This window comes from Desmodus rotundus, chromosome 5, assembly GCF_022682495.2.
Source record: "Desmodus rotundus isolate HL8 chromosome 5, HLdesRot8A.1, whole genome shotgun sequence".
Taxonomy (NCBI): domain Eukaryota; kingdom Metazoa; phylum Chordata; class Mammalia; order Chiroptera; family Phyllostomidae; genus Desmodus; species Desmodus rotundus.
In genome coordinates, this window is record NC_071391.1 from 77893969 (window position 1) to 77920349 (window position 26381).

The 26381-nt window shown below is 35.1% G+C and overlaps 1 protein-coding gene across 2 annotated transcripts in view; it reads right to left on the reverse strand.

The window, feature by feature from the left end:
• Positions 1–229: 229 nt before the first annotated feature.
• Positions 230–26381, reverse strand: part of CWF19L2 (CWF19 like cell cycle control factor 2) — a 105363-nt gene continuing 79211 nt past the window's right edge. For both annotated transcript variants that reach the window (XM_024570737.3, XM_024570736.3), the window contains exons 13-18: positions 21063–21275; positions 17301–17417; positions 11171–11326; positions 9278–9358; positions 3814–3915; positions 230–935 (exon numbers count right to left, since the gene is read on the reverse strand). In XM_024570737.3, the coding sequence (XP_024426505.2) occupies positions 792–935; positions 3814–3915; positions 9278–9358; positions 11171–11326; positions 17301–17417; positions 21063–21275 (813 nt within the window). In that variant the 3' untranslated portion in view covers positions 230–791. The remainder of the gene's footprint in view (positions 936–3813; positions 3916–9277; positions 9359–11170; positions 11327–17300; positions 17418–21062; positions 21276–26381) is intronic.

A 26381-nucleotide genomic window follows, 5' to 3' on the forward strand; every position in this document is an offset into this window, starting at 1 on the left:
TCTTTTTTAAAAGATTTTATTTCTTATTTTTAGAGAGGAAGGAAGGGAAGGAGAAAGAAAGGGAGAGAAACATTGATGTGAGAGAGAATCATCGATCAGTTGCCTCTCACACACACCTCAACTGGGGACTGAACCTGCAACCCAGGCATGTGCCCTGACCAGGAACCGTTCTAGCAACCCTTCACTCCACGGAGCAACACCCAACCAAATAAGCTACACCAGTCAGGGCCTTCGTTCAATTCTTTATTACCTTTGGAACATTCTTTTTCCTTTAATAAAAAGAATCGCAGTGACACACACACACACACACACACACACACACACTACTGGTAGAAGATTAAGAGATCTTCTATAAAATGCTATGAAAAGAAATTTCAAGTATTATTACTGAATATGCCAACTCTTCATTTTAAAAATGGAAAAGAAGTCAATCAATAGAGTCACCCTTGAAGCCAACCCATCTCCTTCTCAACCAATGATTTGTTATACTTCTTAGCTAATCCTTTGGAAAAGCCTTTCTATGTATTCACTGACGAGTTCAGAACACCAAGATGTGGGTACAGAACAGGAACGTGAGCAGGTCACCCAATACATCTGGTCTTAGTTCCAGTCACTGCAATGAAGTCCGCAGGAGCAGGTGGGGAAGGAAATGACAAAATCCAGTGATGCACAGTTGTCAGAGATCCGGAGCATGACTTTCGCTGTGACCCGAGGGTCAGTAGTTTAGCTAGGTGCTATGGAAATAAAGCTGAAAAAAATCTGAAGAGGAAATAAAACATGAAAGGTATGACTCAACATTTTTTACTTTTGGTGAAGTCAAATGGTTTCCACCACTGGGCAAACTGCAGTGCTTTCTTCCTCTGATCCTCAAAGCTTTCTCGGATCCCTTTCCTCCAAAGTCTTGGTTCTATATCCAGCATCCCACCAATGATTTCCTTTTAAAGAATGAGAAAAATACAAACACGTATGTATAAATACTGAAAACAGGAATGAAACTATTTGCTTATTCTGCTACTAAATACAGCACTAAGTTGTTCTCCATGAAAATGTTCAAACTTTACATAAATATTAGTTTCAAGTTAAACACATCTTGTTTTCAATTAGTTCTAACTATGCAAACCCTGTAACCTTAGGAGTCCTAGCTGTGTCTCCTTGTCAAGCAGTTTGTCCATTCTGTTGCTCATTAACACACCTACCACATAGCAGCAAAGTAGAGAAAGAGAAAGTGATTTTTTTTAATTTATTACTTTATTGTTGTACAGTTGTCTGCATTTTCTCCCCATCCCTCTACCCCACACCAGCCAAACCCACCTCTCTCCCCAGCTTCCACCCTCCCCCTTGGTTTTGTCCATGTGTCCTTTATAGTAGTTGAGAAAGTGAATTTTAATTGATTTACTCCTTATTAGCTGCTCCAGAGTGAAGTAAGAGTTAATCAACATCTAATAATTACTAACTTTGTTGTTCAACTGTGGCTGAATCTCAGATTAATGTTTTCTCTGCTAGCCAGTGTATTTATAAATCAATTTCCTCTACTATTATCTTTTTCAGGAATCAAAAGCAATTTTAATATGATACATATAAATCAAGAATTAAAAGGTAAAAATCATCTTCATTTTAAAAGTCACACTCCAATCCCTAAAAGAAATGGATTTTATCTCTTTATTATTCTACATTATTTCCTTCATGATCTTCTTTCTGTGCTGTTAGGTACAGAAATTAATCAAATATGTGCTTTTGAGTATCCATGTACAGAAAGGTACAAGAAGACTGTAATATTTACAGAGAGGCAGTCTAGGAAAACAATGGGCTAAGGCTTGAATTCTGCATACTCAATCCAGCTATGTGTGGTAAGATCTTGGACATAATCTAAGACATAGATTCTTCATCTTAACAACCATACCAAGGGAACCTACTGTGTAAAGGAAGAGTGAAATACTGAAGGGGTACAAAGAAACCAACATACTTATGAGCGCTCTGTCTTCAGAGAGCTCATAACAAATGTGGAGTTGTGGTGAGAGCCAGAGTAATAACCCAACTATGAAAAGGACTGTCTTACAAAGTAGAACAGGTAAATGCAAATTATAAGGAGACTCAAAAGAAAAAAGATTCCATTTGTTAAATATATCAGGAAAAGTTTCATGGAAATGGGAATCTCCATCATTGAGGCTGGGAAATAAAGAAGCCAATAGTTCATAGAAGACATCAGGGGAAATGAGGTAAATTTAGATTGAATGCAAGAGTTTCTTGGCATCGGTCCAAGTAAGCAACACAGTTTAAGAAAGCCTAGCTTATAAACTGACCTAATATTGTCTCTATGAAACATCAAGTTTTTTCTTATGTGTACCACATAGGATTGATTCTTGTTTGTTACTAACACAGTTGTTAATGGAAAGAGACAATCCCTTCTTGCTTTGTGAACAACTGCTCAGGCAGCAGAATAAAGGAATTCTTGGGCTCACAAACTGATTCTTCAAAAGCACTTTTTGTGAAAAATTAATCAGTGATGCAATGTTAACTGAAGAAGCTTTCACTTTAACATCACAACAGTATCATATCAACTATAAATATGCATAACATTTGAGTGAAGACAATTTTCCAATTAAATTTACACAAATAAATGATAATTTACTTCATTTTCATCAGAATCAAGTTTAAAAAAACTAAATCCACACATATGTTCAATGACAAAATTCGTCACTGAATAACAACAGAATTTTTCAGAACAATGAAAACAAATTTCTTTCTAATTAAGTTTGGAAAAAATATTCTGAAAATTTCTCAAATTAGTTTCTGTAATATACCTCAACAGTTCAAAGATGCACACGATTTTGGGCCCCTGGTTAATCCTGTAAGGGCAACAGCATGAAAGTTGTAAGCCCAACCTCTGGAGTTGAGGTTCCTCTTGACATGTCCCCATTCATTGTAGATGCTGGTCTTTCACAGGAGATGAAAGTGGGGAGGAAGAACAGGGAACCCTGGGAATTCATCAAGTCTCCTCGAGGATTTAGGAGATGACCTGAGCAGAAAGGCCGAGCTACACTAGATTGCAAGGTCACTTCTAGAGCTCTTATTGCCTGGACTTCTTTAGAGTTCTTTAGAGTGCTTCATTGGCTACATTAATTCATTCCAGTCCCTAATACTACTTACACACTAGCCACACCCTCAGCAGACACGTGTAAGGGCTGTGCCCCTAGAAGGCAGTCTGTAGTACTGAAAAGAACCTACTGACCATCAGACCTGCATTCTGGTATCTGGCCAGAAACTATGCATGAAATGAGTCACATAATCCTTAGCTACATGATGCTCAATTATAAATGAAGAGTTAAGATCGTCTGCTCTCCAGTTAAATCATGAGTGCATGTACCCCTGGTTCTCTCATTTGTTAGCAAATGACATTGAGCAAATTATATAACCTCTCTACAGTTCAGTTTCTTCACCTGTAAAATAGTAATAACAATATCTACATAACAGAAATATTGTGAGAATTAAGTGAGTGCTTAGAATAATACCTGTATCAGTATAAGCCCTCAATAAATGTTGCTGAGTATCATTCTCAGCACAAAGCTGGTTGACTCCACTGTAGTCACTGTTGACACTGTAACAAATCTTTCATTCCAAAGTGACATTTCTGACTGTACCAAATATTCTGGGGTGACTGTATTAATAGTGTCTAGGTCATCCCTCTAAAGCTTGGGTAGAACAGTACTGAACAACCTCACTGTATATACTGTTACCAAAGTTTTGACTTCCCTTCAAAAGAAAAGTGCTACCAAATGGCTAAATATGGAAATTTTATTAAATTTATGAACATACCTTTCCAAAGTAATGAGGAAATTTGTGTTGATCTTCAATAATATGGGCAAACCCACCTTGGAGGCCAAAATCCACAGAGAAATAAGGTAAGCCTTTGGGTACCTAAATAAACAGATAAATTGCACATGAATACAATATGAAATCAGAAAGCCATGCTTAATCCCTCTTCTTGCTCTCTCGCATGGCAGTAGTTAAGTATCCCTCAAGAAAAAGTATACAATGAATTTCCAAATCACTGAATACTGATTCAATGACAGTCGATACTGAAGCAACGACCTAACATTCTCAAACCTTTCATTTCGCAGCCTTTCAGTCAGACAGCTCTTCATAACATTCAACAATTATAATCAAAGCCAATTATTTCCCTGTCTTTGGGAAAAACAGAAAAGAAAAGTATGTTTTGAAAATATAACAGCAGAGTAATTTCCTTTAGACTATACAAATAGAGAATAAAAATAAGCTTTCTTATATTTTTCTTGCAATGCAGAATAGGAAGGGGGCCTAGCCATATACATAAAGCTTTGTTTATAATACCACTGAGACTTTATTATTATTTACTGATCTAAGATAAATTAAACCTGAACAATCATAATTTTAGTAACTAGTGAGATGGGTATGGCAATACTTAGTTTACCAACCTCATTTCAAAATATTTCCAGGATTAACTACAGCTGACCCTTGAACAATTCAGCGGTCAGGGGTGCTGACACCACAGACTTGAAAATCCATGTATATCTTGACTCCAGATGAACTTAATTACCCTCAGCATCCCTGGGGAACTGGCTCCAGGACCCCACGGGTATTAACATCTAAAAATGCTCCAACCCCCTATTATAAAGTGGCACAGATCAATGCATACAGTCAGGCGGCCCTCTGCATCCATGGACTCCCAACCACAGATCAAAAACAATACAGTGATTTATTTTAAAAATTCTACATTAAGTGGATCAATGCAGTTCAAATCTACATTGGTCAAGGGTCTTTATCTTCCTCCCATTTCCTTTCCCTCTCTCTTTCCACACACACACAGTATTTTAAACTCTATCTTGATTGGAAAAGGCTGTAATTTATTTATTTATCAATTAAGTAAATCTTTGTCCATGCAAGTTTTCCCTCCAAGCTCCAATTCTGTCAGAAGTTATTCAAGTGAGTCACATAATAGTACTACCTGTCCTCTCTAATCCCCTCATACCGTCAGCATCTACTCTGAATCACATCTATGTATTTTGTATTGTGTCCTCCAGAAGGCGTGACTTGAAGAGAGACAGTATAGTATGGTGGAAGAAAGCAGTCGTCTTGAAATAACATAAAGCATTTTAAATTAGGGCTAATAAAGAGTTATGTATGTCATAGGAAAACTATAAGTAAAAACCAATCAGTTTATAAAATATGCAAAGAAATAGATTACTGTTTTATGACTTTGTATTTTTTTAATCTTCACATTTTTAAAATATAAACATGCATGACCTAGATAATTAAGAAAAAAATAAAGAGACGGGCTCTAATCACAGGTCCAACCCTTACAACTATGTAAGCACAGGCAAGTTATTTGACATCGCTGAGTCTCATGAGAACTGTGAAGAGCTCAGAGGTTTGCTGTGAGAATCAAACGGAAAGTTCACATAAAGCACGTGGCCTAGCATTTGGCACAGTCAAGGTCTTCAAATATCACTTGTATTTCCGTCTCCCGAACACTAGTGTCTTGTGCCAAACTGGTGGAAAAAAGAAAAAAGGACAGAAGGCTCCATGAGAATATCTTTGCTCTCTGAAGTAGATCCTCATGTGTGAAACACAAAGCTGAATGACTGAAACAGTATCACAGAAATACATCAACTAAAGGACAGCACTGGAAGGAGAGAGAACTCAAGGGAGCGATTTGTAATGAGTACCCTTGCCTTTTGTTTGTATTATACTGTGTTTGGCAGAATAGTGACCCCCTAAATATACCAATAATCTAATCCATTATTTTGTCGTGAATATATTACTATATATGGCAAAAGGGACTTTGCAGATGCAATTAAGTTATGCAATCTTGAAATGGGGAGATTATTCTGGGTTATCCAGTGGGCCCAATGTAATCACAAAAGTACTCACAAGAGAGAAAAAGGTGGGTGAGACTCAGAGAAAGATTGGAAGATCATACACTGTTGGCTTTAAAGATGAAGCCACAGAATGCAGGTGACTTCTAGAAGCTGGAAAAAGTCTCCTCGAGAGGCTCCAGAAAGAACGCAGGCCTGCTGAACACCTTAATTTCAGGCCAGTGAAACTCATTTTATATTTGTGACCTCCAGAACTATAAGATAATAAATCTGTGGTGTTTAAAACCACTCAGTGTGTGGTAATTTGTTACAGCAGCACTAGGAAACTAATACGTACACCAAATGCCAACTGTCTACGGCAGAACTGCCAAGATGGCACAACGAACTCTGAACTACTGCTACACGAAGAACAGCTTCTACCACAACTCCTCCTCTGTGCTCTTGCTGCAAAAGGTACAAGCCATGGTCTTCCTAGTATCAAAATATATGCACATTTAGCACTTGTCTCTCCTTGCCTAACCAGCCAGAGGGAAAGAAGTTAAAACTTTGATACCACTCTTCACAGGTACTGAGAGTTACCTGTTTTTTATAACCACTATACCTGCAAAAAAATTATTTATGGTAGAAAAACAGTAATATTTTAATATTCTCCTTTTAATATTCCAGATGTTACTCCTGACTTCATATAATTGTCTCTGAGTTCGAAGGTCTCTGGGTAAATCCAAAATTTTCTTGAGACTGACTTTCCTTAGTTAAAAAAAAATCAGTTTCTGAATGTGTTACATGTTTTTTAAAAAATCAGCCCCTAAAGTGTTATATGTTTTTCATAAAATTAAACTTAAAAATCACATTTAAAAGTTCAGAAAGAACTCATATGAAATCTCAATAAAATAGCTATGTAAAAAATGACCACTTTTATGACAAGTTATTGAATATCATGTCAACTCTTCTACAATAAATATTCAGATCTGCTTCCCTTGTATGTTTCCATAAACTTCATACTACACTGCAAAGGTGTCCAAAGACCCACAGAAAGTAAACAAAATGGGCCTAAAAAGAGAAGCTTATACTCACACAGCAAGGAAAAACATAAATCAACAAAGAATCAGAATGAATTACAAATACGTGAATCTCTGCTAAAAGCTAAGACTCTACTATAGGGAAAAACAACACCCCACGCACAATAAGGCAGGTAAAACACTTCATGAAACTGCCAAGGACGCAGCAGTCTTGGAAGAAGGAGAGTGAGATTTTTTTTCAGAATAAAAATAATGTTAAAATAACTCAAGATTGTTCACTTCATGCTCAAAACACTTTTATCACTTAAAAAAGATATTGGAAAGCTTATTAACCTAAAAAGTGACCTGCTTTGGAATTATTCTTATACTCAAGTTCTCTCCACAATTCCCCCCACTAATTCCTAAATCCTGAAGCTCAAAAGGACCTTAACAAGTCACCTGGCTTGTTCTCCATCTGCTGTGACTCTCAGATGCAATGCTATGTGGTGACTTAGAAAAGGCAACTAGTGCTATATTTGAAATACTTCAAAGTTGAATATACTACCAAGAGTCTGTATGTTTCTTATTTTGCATATTGGTTAAGTTAAAATATTAGAGCCCTCTGGGTACTTAAGTATTTATCTAGATCTTTAAAAAACAAACTTATACTAGGTAGGTGGTGGTTTACCAGTAAGAAAACTCCATATACAGTGTAGCAAATGGAGAATATATTTCTTTCAAAACTTCTTCTTTAAAATATTTTCAACTGCCATTAAAATCATGTTCTAAAACAATATTTAATGGCAATGGAAATTATGGTATAACAAGTAAAAAACAGGCACAAAAGCTGTATGTACACTAGATACATTTTTCTATAGGCTCGTTAAGACAGAAGTACATAGGACATTTAGGAGGGTTTTTATGTTTTGTTTTTAAATATATTATCTAGCTCAATTCACCAGAAATGGAAGAAAAAAGATGGTAGAGAATATTTTATCTTAGAGTTAAAACTTTCTTCAATAATGCAATGGAATTTGAATCTTTTGACTGGGATATAATAAATGTAATAAGGAACCCTATCAGTCACAGATAACAGGAGTCTAGCTCCCCCAAAGAAGAAATGGGAGAGAAATATTCTAGTGACAATTATTCTAGAACAGGGGTCAGCAAACTTAAAAACGCTTAGAGAAGTTTCAAGTTAAATAAAATATGTGAGGGGGTAAGGCTTTGCAGATCATAGTCTCTGTCTGCCCTTGTAGCATGAAATCTGCCGAAGACAAAACATAAACAGATGGGTGTAGCTGTCTTCCAATAAGACTCCGTTTATAAAAACAGGCAGCAGGCTGGATTTAGCACCCAGGCTGGAGGTTCCCAAATCCTGCCCTAAAATGTAAGCTCCGTCAAGTCAGGGATCTTCTCTGTTTTGTTCCACTGTGCATGACAAGCATCTAAATAGTGCCTGGTAAATAGGAAACACTTAATAAACATTTGTAAACTAAATCACTTTTTAAATAAAAAAACAAAAATGGAAGTCACAATTCTACCTCTATTCCCTTTAATTTGCATTTCTAGAAAAGAAAGAAGTCATTACAAAAGAACTCAACTTATGTGAACCTTGTATCTAAAACTTGTTCTGTAAGAACAGTGAACTAGGAAAAATGGTGAAAAAGCTCCCCAACAGAATAATGAACCTGTAGTCTATTTTATTTTTTATTTCATCTTATTTTATGTAATACTGTCTACTTCTCATGAACAAAAATGCACTTATATGTTATATGTCAGATCAATTAATTTTTGCAGTCTGTATATTTCTTTTTAAATTACATTTTATTGATTACACTATTACAGTTGTCCCAGTTTCTCCCCTTTTGCCCCCCTCCACCCAACACCCCTACTCCCTCAGGCAATCCCCACACCATTGTTCATGTCCATGGATCATGAGTAGGTTTTCTGGCCACTCCATTTCCTATATTATATTTTAGGTCCCTGTGGCTATTCTGTAACTACCTACTTATATTTAACTATTTTAAAGGGATTTAACAGGAAACCTTGTGTAAGAATCAAACAAACAAACAAAAAGCAAGTTCCAAATTCAAAATAGAACCTGTAGGAAAATGTCTCTCACTGTAATTCTATGACAAGAAAGCCTCTCTCACCACTCGTCCCACGGAGGCTGGGAAGCCCGTGAGAGGAACTCCCGGGGCAGAGTGTGATGGCTGTCACAGCCAGTTACAGGAGGGCCAGGAGGGCCGGAATAAACATTCAAACAAGCATTTGAACAAATGTGCATTTGCTAGATCAAGCAAAATGAAAAGAATTTCTTCTTTACTTGTAGAACCAGACAAATGGTCATTCTCAAGTAAGATGCTGAAATTAATGAGGATCCTTAAGTGTAATTTCTAATATTAGGGGGGAAAAGATACTTACAGACTTTCTGATATCTTTTGAAGAGAGATCAATCAATTTCTTGTTCATAGACCACTCTTCATCAGATTCCATTATGGCTTTCTAAGAAATAGGCATTTGTTAATGAAAAATAATATATATGCAAATACAATGAGACAATTTAAAAATGAAATAACACAGTAAACTAACTACAGGGTATATTATACATTGTAAGTGATTTTGAATGGATAGGCTTTAATTTCTATTATTTAAACTTGGAACTCCTTGATTTTTTAAAGTCTTACCTTTAACCAAGCTGTATTTTTCTCACTCTTAACTCTTGTACTTATGTTAACTTCAGCTCAACTTTATATGATAAAAAAAAAATCCTTAATAACACCAAGCAATTTAATATTGCACATAAATTGTGAATATAAAAGTTTACAAATTCCTTACTCTATTCATAGAAATCTACTCAAATAAATACATTTAGTTTTACAGCTCTTCTTCCCAGTATGAAAAGAGTAATTTACATGCTTTTTAGCAACCAAGTAGTTGAACTATTTCTGGCTACATAACAAAGAAGTAAAAACATGCAGGGGAAAAACATACGAATGGCATTATAAGACTTTCTAGGCTAGGCAATATGACTAGTATTTATGGTAAAGAAATATTTAATACAAAGGCCAGGGTGATGAGTATGAAATAATCTCATTTTTGTATAGTATCATTATTAACAAAGCAAATTTTAATGATGAAATTAACATTCAAATAAGGACAATTTAAATGCATCAGATATACTGTTCCCCAATTAAAAGGCATGGGTCGCTTGTGTTGACACTCCAATGTGCCCATTCTATATAAAATTGAAGCTGAATCCAAAAAATGCATTTTTAATGACCATATGTTGTACCCTATATCTCAATGCCTATACTCACAACCACCTAAGACTATATATACTGAGGAAATACCAAAACACCCCCACTGAACACCAGTATAACAGTCTCTTTCTCAACTGACTCAACTGATTTTTTTAACATAGGATTGGCATGGATTTGGGGGTAATCTGACTTACCCTCCTATACTTTAATAGCATAATTGTTTAAATCAAACATTCAGATTTTTTAAAAGAGGTCTAGAGGAAAAGTAGATTTTCACCACCTCACTAGCCTTAAAACATTTTATAATCCTCTTCACTGAAATGTATAGTTCACATTAATAAACATTACCATCCTATACTGTCTAAACATTGCATTCCTAAGTCTCCCAACACCATCACACGAAATATTACCTCCTTTTTCCATTGTGCATGTTACTATTTCATACACGGTTGTACACGTATATATTTACACAAGTCTATAAACCATCAATACAGCATATTCAGGTCAGCATCAAACACATGCGATTTAGTAAAAGTTGCTTGAATATTATGACACTTAATTAAGAACTCTCGTAATTTACTATATATCCAAAAGTGGATGTCAAGGTTAGATATTAGTTTCTTTTTACAAATAGCATAATGAGGTACTAAATATTAAAACTTACAGCTATAACTTGTCAGAAATTGTTATTTGTACTGTTTATATGTAACTAAGGCTCTCATAAATTTCAACGATAAGTTTTCTTGAGTTATGACTATAATTTTGATGTGGAAGTACTCAAGATAAAACTGATTTTTCATCTGAGAAAATGAAAGAGTAATTATAAATTACCAGTTGCTAGCATATTCACACATTTAAAAAAGCATGCTTTCAGAGCTCAAAATCCTAAATCGCTTTCTATGGAAATTTATACAGCATTATGTATTTACTTATTTATTTATATAAAATTTCATGTAGGTGTATTGAAGAAAAATACAAGAATAAAGATGATTGTATTTACAAAACAGCACTGTAGCAAAATATACGTATGCATGTAAAGATTATCTATAAATACCTTAAAGTAGATGGGAGCCATATCACCCACTTCTTTCGGAAGAGGAATGCATTCATAAACCATATGATACTGTTTCTTCATGCTCATATTAGTTTCTAAAAATATGCAGTCCAATCCTTTATCTTCAAACATCTTTACCAATGATTTTCTAAACATCTGAAGAAAGAAAAATGGTTAGGTAAATAAGGCAATACATAATTTCACATATATAAACATTTTTTTAAAAAACTGAAACTCACACTGCATATTTTTATGTATATATTTATTGGTTCCAATACACTAAAATAAGAGATAAAATCAAATTCAGGTAGTAAAAGATGCAAAACTGACAGTAAAATCATAGGAAAACATCCATAAGCCTGGAAAAGGTGCTCTGAGCAGGTAGGCATCTTTAAATTCAGTAACAGACAAGGAGAATTTACTTCTAATTGCTTCCTATTGCATCCTCATTTGCTGGTTCCCTTTTATGTCTGCTGACCCTTCATTTGCAACCTTGTATATTCAAGCAATCCCCTATTTTCACATATAATTTAGACCTACCAGCATATGAAAATCAAATGAACCAAAGCTGAAAAGACTGTTTTCTTTTCCCAAATAACCCAGCATTATTTTAAAAATCCCTACTTTTTATTGTTTTATTTATTTACTTAGTCACTATTTATTTCACACTACTAGACCTGAAGAACAGTTGTTTGTCGAGGAGCTTACACATGGAGTCCACAATGTTAACATGTACTTAGAGGACACCCATCACAGTATAGCATGCAGCCAGGGATTAGAAGAACAGGGAGCAGACTGAAGACCTGGAGCCAAAAGCCAATTCCCTACAGCACCATGTGTAGACCCCACAGTGTCAGAGAATTACAGATTCAAACTTGGCCTTGTGGAGTGTTATGCAAGTATATTCGTCTGAGTAGGAGGATGAAACACTTTTTATTTAGTTTTGTTGGCTCGATTTATAACTTTTTAATATTTTAATTAAAAGTATTTAAACATGATAAAATATCAGTATGTCAAAATAATACAGAGCAATCCCATGTACACTTACACCAGTTTCCCCCAATGGTAACATTTTACAAAACCACACACAGCCAAGATTTCAATGTTGATGCAGTCCAGATACAGAGCATTTCCAATACTGTTGCCAACTTTTCTAGTCACACTCACTCCCACCCCCAGCCCCTTTCTGAAACCTTGGCAACAACCAACTGTTCTCCATTTCTTTGATTTTGTCATTTCAGGAATGTTATATAAATTGAATCATATAATCTTTTGGGGTTGGTGTTTTTCACTCAACATAATTCTCTGCACATTCGACCAGGATGCTGTTGAGACATTGTCTAGAAGTTCAGGTCCCCCACTCAGCCTCTGCTGACACCCCAAAATGGAAGAGACTACTTATTACTGCTGGGTAGGGGATGAACATTATGGGTTCCTGCCAGGCCTCCACTGATCACTTACTATTGATCACTCATCACTTTTCTGTTTTCCACTCATTTTATAAAGTAAGAGCAAATAGAGAAAGGAAGAAAGGGAGGGAGGGAGGCAAATAATTACAATTTGAGGTGAACTACAGAGGTACCTAGTAAGCAACAGATAATGGGGTTCACTTTTCATTTCTCACTACAGCAATATTATTAAATTGAACACAGCCTCTTTACCTGAAACACTCAATTTGTTGTTAAATTCAAAGTCTTTGGCTAATAATGTAAGGGACTGCTGATTTTTCACCTATAATCTCATTACAGGTGATTGTGAGATAAATCATTATAGATGATTATAGATTATTTCCTCTTAAAAATTCTGACTTAGTACACTTGATAAAATCACATTAATAGATACAGCACACATACAACTGAGGCTAAATTATGATAAATAATATAAAATGCTGGTATAGATGTCTATATGGTAAAATTGATTATTCAAATTTTATAGTTGCCATGCCACCGAACTGATTTCTGCAGATAAAAATGCTTCCTCAAAAGACTGTGTTACCTAAATTCCTTCCTTTTCCTCTTTCTGGGCAAACAAGAGCACTAAATTTCCCAGCCTCCCTGGGACTTAGGTAAGGCTGTATTTAGCTCTGAGCAATGAATGTATGTGGAATGACATACATCGCTTGCTTGCTGAAGCAGTGTGCCTTCTCATGTTCATCTTCTTTCATCCCAGGTGCTGAAAGAGCAGGACTCCACCATAGGACAGCCGGACCAGGAAAGGGGTCTGGACGCCTGACTTGCTACTTATAGGTGATCTGCCTTAGAGAACTGTCCGTCCAATCCACACTGGACTGTGATACAAGAAATTAACATCGGCTGTCTGAAGGTACTATGAATTAGGTTTTATTTGTAAGAGAATTGAAGAATAATAAGATGGTCAATTCACTGACAACAGTGCTATGACTGAAGCTGCTGATGAACCAGAAAGTGACAACAGTTAGCCCTATAGTTCCCTCTACTCAACTGCACGTCCCAGGCAGTTACCTTCACCTGCCTGATATTTCATGCACAAAACAACTAAAAAACAAAATCAATGGGAAATATACAAATTTGGTTTTATACAGTTTTTTTTAGATTGTCTCTATTTTAAGTTACTATGTTTGTGAATTTTTATGTATTATGACTATTTTTAATTAATTGTTATTTATTTCCTTATCTAGTTCTGTGGTGAGAAGATAATTTTATATACTAGAAGGGAAAATCATTACCAGAGTGGAGCTATATATTTGAAAACCAAACATTTTTGAAGGGAAAATTAGATAAAAAGCAACAACAGTAATAATCAAAAATCAAAATTTAAGCAACCCAAACATTATCTCACAAACTTTCTTCCTCATGTTTGCTCTTAATCCTTTCCTGGTTTAGCTGTTGGAAGTAGTGCAGACAGACTCAAGAGGTCAGGGATTATAAATGAAAACTCAAAAGTACTAAATTAGTGATACAAGAATAGTTCCATATTATAAAATATACAAACATCACACTAATATCTTCAAAGAGGACATACATACACATTTAAGTACTTCTCTCTACATGACTTTAATTTTAAAATAAATTTTAATGGTATAATCTGAGGTTATCAACTCGATTAAAGTTCAATATAATAAAATGTACATATTTAAATATGCATTTTTATAGTTATATGACAACTAAACAATGAAGAAAGCTTTTTAGTTCATTATCAAAAACTATTTTATGCTAGAGAGATACAGACATCCCATGCTATGGGGATAACATTCAATCTCTATATCCCTCGTAGCAAACACTTCACCCTTTGGTAATCATTATTTTCCACATTTCTAAACTAACTGCCACTCTTCATTTAGCTAACACACCTAGACTAAAATTCCTTACAATATATTTTTGTGTGGTAAAAACAATGTTCAAATTATTATTATTTTTGTTTTTTTAACATTTTTATATAATCTTTATTGTATTTTCTTCCATTACCATTTAGTCATCTTACGATATATTTAAGTAAACTATACTACAGGGTGTTAGAATTCTTTATATGTACCAAGTTACATTACAAAAATATCAAGTAGATATGAGTAAACTATTTTGAAATAAAAACTATTTTCCTTAAAAATTTCAATGCTATCATGTAATATTAATACTATTATTTACTCAAATTTCCTAAATAGAACATCTGTAAAGATAAAGTTATATCCAAAGATATATGTTATGAGACAGAATAGAATATACACATTTAATTCTATGCCCTTCACAGGGGAACCTCTCAAAAATGATTATTAATTTTTAAAAACAGCACAAAACTACTAGAACAAAGAATGAGAGAAAATACACTGAAAATCAGTTCACCTGTGACTATCTGACTTAAGCACAACAGGCTGGTTCATATCTGGGTGGTACAGAGGGAAGGGCTTATGAGAGAGAGTAAAGAAGCAAGCCAAGCTGCAGATCCTCAAAAGGGTTAGGAACTGGCAACACTAAGTAACTGTGGAAGTAAAAGCGAAGTGCTGTGAGAAATAGATGGCTAGATAAAGTCTTTAGAAAAGCAATTAACAGGTCAGAGTCCCTCCTCCACAGGAGCCTAACCCTGTAGGATTATCCTTTGGAGAAGGTGGCAGGGCTGGGAAAACTAGGTAATTGAGAATATACAGTCTGAAAACTTGGGCATTATAGGAAGTGTTACTTAATGTTCTTAAATAAATGTTCAACATCCTGCCACCCAGCCTTCTTCCCCCACTCAACTCCCAAACACTGGCAACCTGGCTTAAATGCTCCAGGCAAGAGAATAAAAGGGTTTTTCTAGAGATTCTGATTGGCCCAAAGAAAAAGACCTAAAGGTACCAACACTAGAGGTTTCCCAATGAAACAGGCCCATTTACATCACTCCGAAAGTGAAGCCCACTGTAGAGAAGAACCCACAACTCCACCACCATACTGTTAATTCTGGATATTTTAAAATGGACCTACAGTGTCTGGCTGTAACATATGATCAAACATATTTGTCAAACTGATAAAAATAAACTTAAAAGAGATAAGAGTTTCACTATGTTTTAAATAAAACTAAAAAAAAATGGAACTTATTCAAAATTTGTGATTATTCCCATAGGCTCTGCTGAAACTTATATTTGTATTTTTTATTAAATATAAAAATTAATTTAAATGTTACTAGAGAATGGTGAAAAAAATCACTTGAAATGGCTCCTGTATTTATCAAGAATGTATTTTGCTAAATCTAATCATTTTTGTAAATATATTCTCTAAAAGAGGTAATGACCATAAGGATATTCACCAAGACATAACTTGAGTTTTCATACATATTTGAAAGTAAAAATAAAAATCATAAAAGTCTATTTCTTTAAATAAGCTAGAGTTCAGGTATTTTATTCATTTACTATGTTACAGTAATTTACAACTTCCAACATATTCTTCAATCACACACACAAAAAGAGCTATAATGCCATTATCCACATAAACCAGTTTGGCTTTTCCTCCCTCACTCAATTTTCTGTAATGCATATGGCTTATAAAATCTGCTAAACTATAATGTAACCTGTACTAGAATATACCATAACTTTGGGCAGAATTAATAAATGCTCTTGTGCCTGCATTTCTCACAACACTTGGATTATCTTATACTCATGGACGCATGTGTATTGTACTGACCAAGTTTCTTCTTTATCCACCCCAATGTTTTCATCAAGTAGCTTAACCTCTTACAGAAATATAAAACACACAGACTTGATTTCTGTATTACTTAAAATCCATTTGGCAGTATATTTTGCTCTAGACCAGAGAGAGTCTCTTTTGAAGTCTCAATGTTCCCACACATTTTTCTAACTAGGAGTCCCTGCAGCCCCTATTCAGTTGTCAGGTATCAGAAAAACAAGAGTTTCTTTCATTGCCTCCTTCCCTCCCTCCCTCCCTCCACCCATCTCATCCTCGCCTCTTTCCCTTTCTCTCCCACCCGCCTACCCCCCCATCACTATGAGGTCTTGAAATAATTCAGCAGCAATTTCACCTATATTGTGCTTTACAATTTCTTGAGGCCACACACACAAAAAAAAGATGAAAAAAGAGTCCTTGAATCCAAACTCTGGGCCAGATTATTAAAGAACAGAAATTAAAGCTGGTAATAAAATCTCCACAAAAATCACAGCAGCAGAGACAGTCAGTTCCATTATATAAATATAATAACTGCTGAATATACACATCTGACTTCCAAAATTTATTTTTTATTTTCTGAAAATGTCTTTTCTTTTGGCTGTATTGTATTATCTTACTGTGGTAAGAATGATTATCTCATGTTTCACAAATGCACGGATTAGAAATAGAAATCTTACACTGATTTTTTAAAAGTGAAAATAGTAATTACTTTGTCAGTTTATTTAGTAGACAAAAGCTTTCAGCCACACACCTGAAACTATGTTATATGTCAATATATCTCAATAAATTTTTTAAAAGGCTTTCAAAGCATGCAGTACATGAGGGACCATGGTGAAAACATCATAATCCACAGATATGCACAACTACGGAAATGCATACAGGATTTTAAGTTCAGAAAGTAAAAATCAATGAAGGTATAAAACCTGTTGGGATTTATCACAAGAGTTTTGTAAACATTGCTCATTGAGTGTTACAATAATAATGAACATTATCATGCTAACCTGAATTTCCTCCCAGATGTCTTCATCCAATAAGGTAGCTGCTCTATGGTGCTGCAAAGGGACTATCAAGCAGTGACCCTCGGTAAGAGATTGAAAATTGGGTAAACATAAATACACCTACAAAGAAAAAAATTGCAAATGTGAAATGTTATTGCTATTTATTCTCAGTTGCAACAGATAAACCCTTAGTAGGGAAATCTGACTAACATTTAATAAAGCACCCTTGTTTATAAGCAATATATTCTAGTATTTTAAAAAATACTTAATATTTTAAAAGCCATGAAGATAGCTTTTAATCAACTGCAAAGTAACAACACAAGTTTCAGTTTTAACTGTTACATATCAAAGATTAAGCTTCCCCAAGGGCAGAATGAATGACACTTTATTCTTGATCTGAGAAAGCTACATGCTTTAAAAGCCCTTGACATAATTTTGCAAAGATAAAAAAACACATGGCCTGGAAACAGCAGAGATGTCTAACTAATGTTTATTAATTCAGTCCTCCTTCCTCTCATTGGCTGAGAAAAGAGAATTAACCCAACTAAGAGAAAAAGGAAATAACCTCTGTATGGCTTTACTTCTTTGGCTAAATTCCATTTATTTACATACATGTATTACCTATAAGCTGGTGCTATTTCTCCATTATAAGCTATCACTTTTTAAAAAGGGTCAATTAGTATGTACAAGGTCTATCTGGAAAATGTCAAGCTACTGTTAATATAACAAGAATGGTTTGTGCAACATTGATGTAACCTGGCAGCCAAGGAGAGTGGACTGGAATGCGCATGTATGAACAATGACAACTTCACTGTACTAGTCAGTGGGGGCAGTAGATGCTGCTGAGTGAACACATGTACCGTGTGGTCGTCACATTCAAAATGACTGAGCGAGTAGAGCTAATGGTGAATCCAAATCAAATTTTGCATTAAGCTTGAGCGTTGCTCTACAGCAACTATTCAGATGATGCAGAAGACTGCGGCTATGAGCAACTGGTAATTGGCAGCTTCATCAAACACCATGCCTGCTGAGGCATCATGTCTCATGTAGAGCTTTTAACGTGAAACATCAAATCACCCAGGTGACTCAGCACCCTACAACCCAGATTTGGTGCCCTGTGACTTCTGGCTTTTCCCAAAACTAAAATCACCTTTGACAGGGAAGAGATTTCAGACTGTTGATGAGGTTCTAGAAAATAAGACGGGCAGTTCATGGCAACTGGGAAAACTGTGTGAGGTCTCAAGGTGTCCACTTTGAAGGGGACTGAGGCGTCATTGTCTTATGTACAAAGTTTCTTGTATCTTCTTCAGTAAATGTCTCTATTTTTCATATTATGTGGCTAGATACCTTCTGGACAGACCTCGTGTATACTGAGCAAAAGGTATTCATGAGAAACATAAATAATATTCTGCAAAGGGGTTTGATCTCATTTTCTGCTATTTTTTTTGCTAGATTTTAGCTAGAAAAATTTTGTATGGCAGACAATATTTCTGTATTTATTTAAGAAAATAATGCACATTTTTAAAACTTTCCTGACAAAGGACAAGGCAGGAGTAAATATAAATACCTAAAACAGATACTGTAAATACCTAAGTTTATAGTAAAATCACAAACATATTCACAATTAAAAACAATACCAGCAGTGAGTCATTACTTGTAACAAATCCACTATACTAATATAAGATGTAATAACAGAAGGAACTGGGTGTGAGGTATATGGAACCCTGTACTATCTTCTCAATTTTTCTATAAATCTAAAACTGCTCTTAAAAACCAAAGTCAAAAAAATCAAATACAATAAAAAATACAATAAAAATACAATAAAAAATAAACTATTAAAAAAACTTTTTAAAAAAGTCAATTCTTTTTTTTTAAAGCAAAGCATAGTGGTAAGACACAAAAGTAGCTAGGTGACTTTTATTTTACAAAAAGGCAAGAGAAAGCAGAAACAGCTGATGACCAGCATGGTATTAACTGTCTGACTCTAATGAGTACTAATACCATCCCATTAATACATTTGGATTTAAAACATTAACTTTAAATATCAGAAAATCAAGAAGAGTGAGAATTTGGATTGTTCTGAAATACTATGTATCATTTCTGCTTAACAGCAAAGTAATTGTGGGCCTTACAAAACAGGAGACTGACAAAGGCCTGCACACCCTGTGTCTCCCTAAACCCAGACTGTCTTCAAGCACAGGGAAATGAAGTCACTGAAAACAAACCCACACTTCTCCTGAAACACTGCAGGAAAAATTTAACTGTTACTTTATGTCTAATTTATTCTTACTTTTTTTAAAGGTAGGGATCAGACTAGAGAGGAATGAAATATTTATTCATAAGTCATAGTTACAAAAATATAAAATTTTATGTAATGGTCTGGAAAAGATCTTAACAAAAATTTATACAAGTAACCAGTTAACGTGGGTTTGCTTTAATTGACCAAATTTTGAATGGGATTTTTACATTTATCTTTTTTCATAAAGTATGGAGGGAAAGAAGAAAAAGAAAATAAACTGACTATCTTAACGACCTAAATGCAATAGGCGGAACTGAAAAGCCATTGGGTATATAGGGGTGTTTATGTGTGTATACAACAACAAACAAATTAATTAAGAAAAATGTATATGTATGTTCCCAAAACTACGATTACCTAAAATTAGCATTCATTCATTCCACTTCTTCTCCCATCACTTTTTCTCACTCACTCCACTCCATCTACACTAGTCCTCTTTTGGTTCCATCAATGCCAAGTTCATTTCCTCCTCAAGGCTTTTCACTCACTTATGCCCCGTCCTGAAACATTACTCATTCATGTCTTCATGTTGTTTGTTCCTTCTCATCTTTCATATCTTTACAAAATACCTCCTCAGAAGCTTTTTCTACCACCTTCTCAAAAATACTTCCCATCATTTCATCCCAGTCTCTTGTTTAATCTGCTTTGTGATAAGTAACACTTTCATAAATCAGAGAAATTATTACTTTGTTTATTTTCTTCCCTAATTCACTAGAATAACAAGCTCCACAATTATATCTGAGTCTCTATCTTCCCCAATGACTAGTTAGGGTCTGGCATATATCTGGTACATAATAATGATTTACCTAATATAAGAATTAAACCACCAAATATTTATTGAAATAAGTGACTTTAATTATTAAATGTATTGAAATAAGTGATTACAACAACATAAATTTATTGAAATATTATAAACATGTATGTTTGGCATACAATGAGGAGGAAAAGTTACCTATATCCTCATGGAACTTATAGACTATTGGGGAAGAGACACAATAAACAAGTGAAACAAAATACAGTAAACTTCTTCAACGTATGAGGTATTCCATGAGGAAATAAATAGGTTCTATGAGAAAGTAAGGGAATAATAAGAAGCTACTTTAGACTGAGTTTATCTCTGAGGTGATTTTAATAAGGAGAATCAAGTGCCAACCATAAAAATAAGGTCACACACCTGGTAAATGGCAGAGCTAGAGTTTGAATTGAGATAGTCCGGCTCCCAAAGTCCAGGGCCTTAACTACTACCCAATGCTGCCTCTCTAAAGAGCAGAATCATGTCATTTAAATATGTACACTCACTCTAAAAATGATTTTAAGAATTGTGGGTCACAAGGCCCTAGAAGAGAAAAATATCTGAAACACATAATAAGAGAAGACAGATTCCTTAGGAATCGTGTAAGTATGAAAAAAGCAAAACTACCTACACCACTGAATTGCTTCCTTAGAACAATAAATGTTGTATTTCTTACCTTAATACCTATTGCAGCAATAAGGTGCTTGGGAAACTGAGAGCTGTCGAAACAATACAGACATTTTTCCATTTGTGCAGCAAGACTCCGATGTTCAGCAATAGCTTTTTTCCTCTGGTTCTCTTCCTCTTCACCGAAAAGTCCTCTCTCAGCTGCTTTGGAGACAAACATATCATCCAGAGTATAATAGTCTCCATCTGTTTTTCCCATAAACTGAAAAACCAAAACAGTAGTGAGAGGTAAAAGGTACTAGTAAAGATTTTACTGTACTATAGCATATTTAAATCATATCTGTAAATTCTATGATAACTCTTACATTAAAAACAAGAGAAAAAGAAAACATGACTAAAATTTAAGCTTGACCTTCAAGGGCCAATCCATCACCACCACCATCATCATCATCACAGCTAATGTTTACTGAGTAATTACTACATGCAATTCTATATACGGTGATTGTTTTCCATTCCTATGAAGAAAGGACCATTCTCATTTCCATTTACTAGATGAGAAATTGGACCACAGAGAAACACTTTCACTTAAAATCAGCATATGTTCCACACAGAACATGAAACATGTTTCAACTATATCTCTAGGTGCCGTCTCCACACCACCCCCAACATAAACTGTACCCAGGGTGATACTTTTATAACACAAAACACAAATTTATGTTCCTGATTAAAATCCTCAAAGAGCTCTGCATTGTGAACAGAATCAAGTCCAAACTCTGGTTTGGTCTACTAAATCATAGACACAGAAAAGTATAATGGTTAAAAGCTTAAACTTGATAGAATGACCTTGGTAAAATTCTATTGCCTATCTTTATAACCTTGGGCAAGTTATTTAATCTCTCTGTGCTGTCTATGCTTTATTTCCTCATTTTATAATGGTCATTACAACATTATCTGTCCAATAGGGTTATCTCACTTAATCCTCACAACACATGCCTGGCCCACAGTAAGGACTTATAAATGTGAACCACCATTATTACAAATCTCTTTCTGATTTGGAATTGATAACCTCTCCAGTCACATCTGATCCCATCCTTATGCAAACTCTATGCTCCAGCCACCCTATTTTTAGTCCCCAAAAGTACTGTTATGCTCAGGCTTTGCACATACCACTCTCTGACCCATTTTGCCAATCTACTCCTACTCATATTCCAATATGAGGCTTAGAGTTAGTTGTCACCTCCATGAAATAACTTCCCTAGATCTTCTAAGCTCCTCCAATATTGTATTCCCATCAGTCTTATGATGACCACCCTGTATCATAACTGCCCATTAACTTGTGTTTTCACTTCCATTAGACTCAGTTCTAAGTTCTACTTAGTCTACTAAGCACCAAAAAGAGAACTACCTTTTATCATCAATTACAAAGCAAAAGCAAGACACTTGGATCTTAGCAGATATTTAAAAGATTTGAAGAAAGCTGGAGTGGCTCTATTAATGTCAGAGAAAGTAGATTTCAAAGTAAAGAATATTGTGAAGGACAGACAAGGTCATTTCATAATGACAAAAGAGTCATACCATCAAGAGGACATAACAATCCTAAAGTTTATGTACCTAATAACAGTTTCAAGATATATGAAGCAAAACTTGACAGAACTGCACGAGAAATAGAAACACCCACAATTATAGTAAGAAGTTTAAACACCAGTTTCAAAAATTTATATAGATCAAGTATAAAATCACTAAGCATACAGAAGACGTGAACAAACCATCAACCAACTTGACTTCACTGACAATGACAGAAATTCTACCCAACATCAGCAGAATACACATTCTTCTCAAGTGCACACAGGACATTTACCGAGATAGATGACATTCGTGGCCATAAAACAAGTCTCAATAAATGTAAAAGGATTCAGGTAACATGAAGTATGTACACTGAATACAATGGAGTTATTAGAACTCGTAACATAAAGATATGTGGAATATTGCCAACTATTTGGACACTAAATAGCACACTTTCAAATAGCCCATGGATCAGCAACAAAAACAAAAAGAAAATTAGAAAGTATTTTTGAATAGCAAAAAAACCAAAACTACACAAAAACCCAACATGTGAGAACATGTAGGATGTTGGTAAAGCAGAATTCCCCAGGGCAATGAAAGCACTGAACACCTGTATTAGAACACAAGAAAGGCCTTAAATGTCAACTCCTACCTTAAATAACTACAAGAAAAGAGAAAATGGAACAAAATGTAAACAGAAGAAAATGTCTAAAATATGACTGAGAGAATCAGGTAAAAAGATTACTACTTAGGTATTCCCAGAGCACATTAGCTTCCTTGTCCATAGTAAGAATTTATTTGTATCTTCTTTTTTCTTCATATTAATCCTGGTATATCTCTTTATTCTTTCAGGTTTGTCTATTTATGTAAACTGTCCTAACTTACAAATTATTATTTTAACTTCAGACCCGTATCTCAATTATTTAAAATTTTTTACATTTTTTAAATATCATAACTGATCTTTTTCATAATAGTGAGCAACTATGTGCTAGGTACTAATAAAAACTTTAAGTACTCTCTCATCCAAACATCCCTACGACATAGGAACTGTCATTCTCCCTTGGCAGATTAAAAAGCTGAGGCCACGAGAGACTACATAACAATCAAAATCACAGCTATTAAGAAGCAGAGCAAGGAATCAAACACAGGTGAATCTAACTGTAAAACTGAAGAGTGCCTAGTATTGTATACAGTGGGCCTCTCATGCTTAAGAAACCCATCTTTAAAAAAAGAGAGTATACTTTGAATAGTAGTCTTTCAAGCAGAATAGAGAATTTGAAGAAAACTTAAATTTCATCCAAAATAAACATACCCAATTGTAATAGTAAGTATTTATCTTCTCTAAAAATATATTAGTAGGAAAAGAATCTGCATTTTTATATATAACTGAGCCTTCACATGCTACGAAAACATTGTTATTAAAAATCAGTTCATAACTGATCGGCTAATATTATTCAATATAAATAAAATCTTCTGTACACAGAAGACAGTATTCCTATTCTTTATATCTGTGTTCATGGATACTGCCAAACTTTCTGACTTACTCATAGTGTTTGAATTAAATAGGGTACAGTCTTGCCAATTATGTCTGAATGGTACTTCAACACAACTGAAATATGATATTCATCTATCCAAGAACAAAAACTATAATTCCCTCTTCTTACACCATCTTCCTATATTTGGCAACAATAATCAACATTTTTAAAAACATTTTTTAATGGACAAATTATTAATAGATTGTGGAGAATGCAGTGAGTCTAGGAGGAGGGGAAAGCAAAAAAAAAATTGTGGGAGGAAAAGATCAAATGACCAGTTAATGATCCAGCCCATTTAATCTACCATGTTCCCCATCATTCTGCCAAAACCACATAACCAGTTTCAGAAATTAATACTACAGTAGTTATAATAGCCTTTCAATATTTTATATGAACATGTATACATAGGGAACCTATCGGCGTGGTATGGGCAATGTAGCCCAGCTCCTACTCAGAAAGGCCAGTGGGGACTGAGTTCTGGCACACAGGACCCACGCCCACAGATAGGTTCTCCCGTGGGGAATCAGGCCTGCATTGTACCTAGGCTGCTATGAGGCTCGCTTGTGCTAAAACTCCCTCACCTTGAATTGAGGCAGCAAATGCTTACTGCATATCTTTAAAGTAACTTCCTAAAATCTAAGCTAAACCTCCCAAGTATGAAGTATAAGCAGTTCAACCACTTTTCCCCTTGATCTGCAACATCCTTCTCTTTGAAGTAATTAGCAACATTCTTTTGTTTGTTATCTGTAAAAGGTAATCACCTACAGCAAACCTGTGCACAGTAAATGAGGACCATCCTCAATGTAATGTACCCAGAAACGCAATAAAAGCCTGTTCAGGCAGGGGTCCGGGCCCTCTCGCCCTCTCTCACTTAGAGAGTGGCCATGCCGTCCCTTTTTCTCCACAGGACTTCTATAGTCCATGTGAATTTGTTTATTGCAGCTACAACACACTGACCCTGTCGACTGGGGTCCACATCATGTATGTGTAAATATACATGTAAATATTAACCATTCCTTTTCTTTTCTTCCCCTCTCATCCCCTTGCCATCTAACACAAAATATATTAATAGTAGTTTTGTATTGTATTCTGGTAAAAGAGTTGGAAAGCTTTTGGTTGTTTATGGAATAGTTATAACATGTTAGAAGCATGACTTCATTCTTTTCTTTATTTGGAAATTAAATATAGTTTAGGGAGATGTACCAAGGTAACAAGGCATGGGTTGCGGTCATTGTCAATTTGTCTCATCTGTCAAACATTTACCAGAATTCCCTTATCTGTGTTATGGTTAGGGCAGGCAACAGAAGAGATTCTTATAGGAGGCTTGGCGAATAGAAATGAAGCCACAACAACGCATACATTATCACTTTGATGCAGTTCACCTCGGGCTGTAAGGCAGCAGCTTCACCTGCAACTGCTCTATCTTTCCTTCCATCCTCTTTCAGCTTCTCCAACTTTCAAGCCAGCTGTGTGCATTTAGCTCCTGGCCTGGGCTATAGAATATCCATACCACCAAGGTCAGAGGCAATAAGAACTGACACATGTTTCTGTCCATTCTTGGTAGTTTCAGCTCATGCTCGTGGATTCCAACTTGTTCTCCTCCTTTTTACATTCACTATTCCCTCCAAAGTGCCTGCCCTCTGGACTTCAAGCTCCCACATCAGATACAAACACAAAAGCCTTCAAGAGACTGCTTAACCAGCTCCCACAATTTCTTAAGGTCAAATCCCTGTGAGAAACCCGTATCTGTGTATCTCTTAGTAGGTCTGTTTCTCTAACAGAAAGGTGACTGATGCAGATTTAACCTTCTAAAAATAGTAACAAGCTGCTTTTGTTCAAGGGCTCTGCTTTTACAACATTTTTTCAAGAATATTCCAGGAATAATATTATTTTTAATATCATTAACCACTGTTTGAAAACAGTATATAACACTATTAAAATTCAGACATTTCAAATGTCAATTGTATAATATGACAGTTGAAAATAAAGCAAAACCACTCCCCTGCTTCAGTCTACTATCCCTAATGACCAAATCCAATACTATTTTAGCCTATTCTGAATGCAGTCAATCACCTTCGTTCTCTGGTCCTATGTACGTTATTATAGAAAAGTCACTAAATTTTGCTAAAAGTTCCACTATAAACTCATAAGCTGAAGTGGCTCTTCAACACAGAAAAACCTGCCATTTCTCCACCGTGGCTACTGCAGAAGACCACCACTCAACTTTGGGCACTCCACCAACTCCCCTCTCACTCTCAGTAGACAGCCTC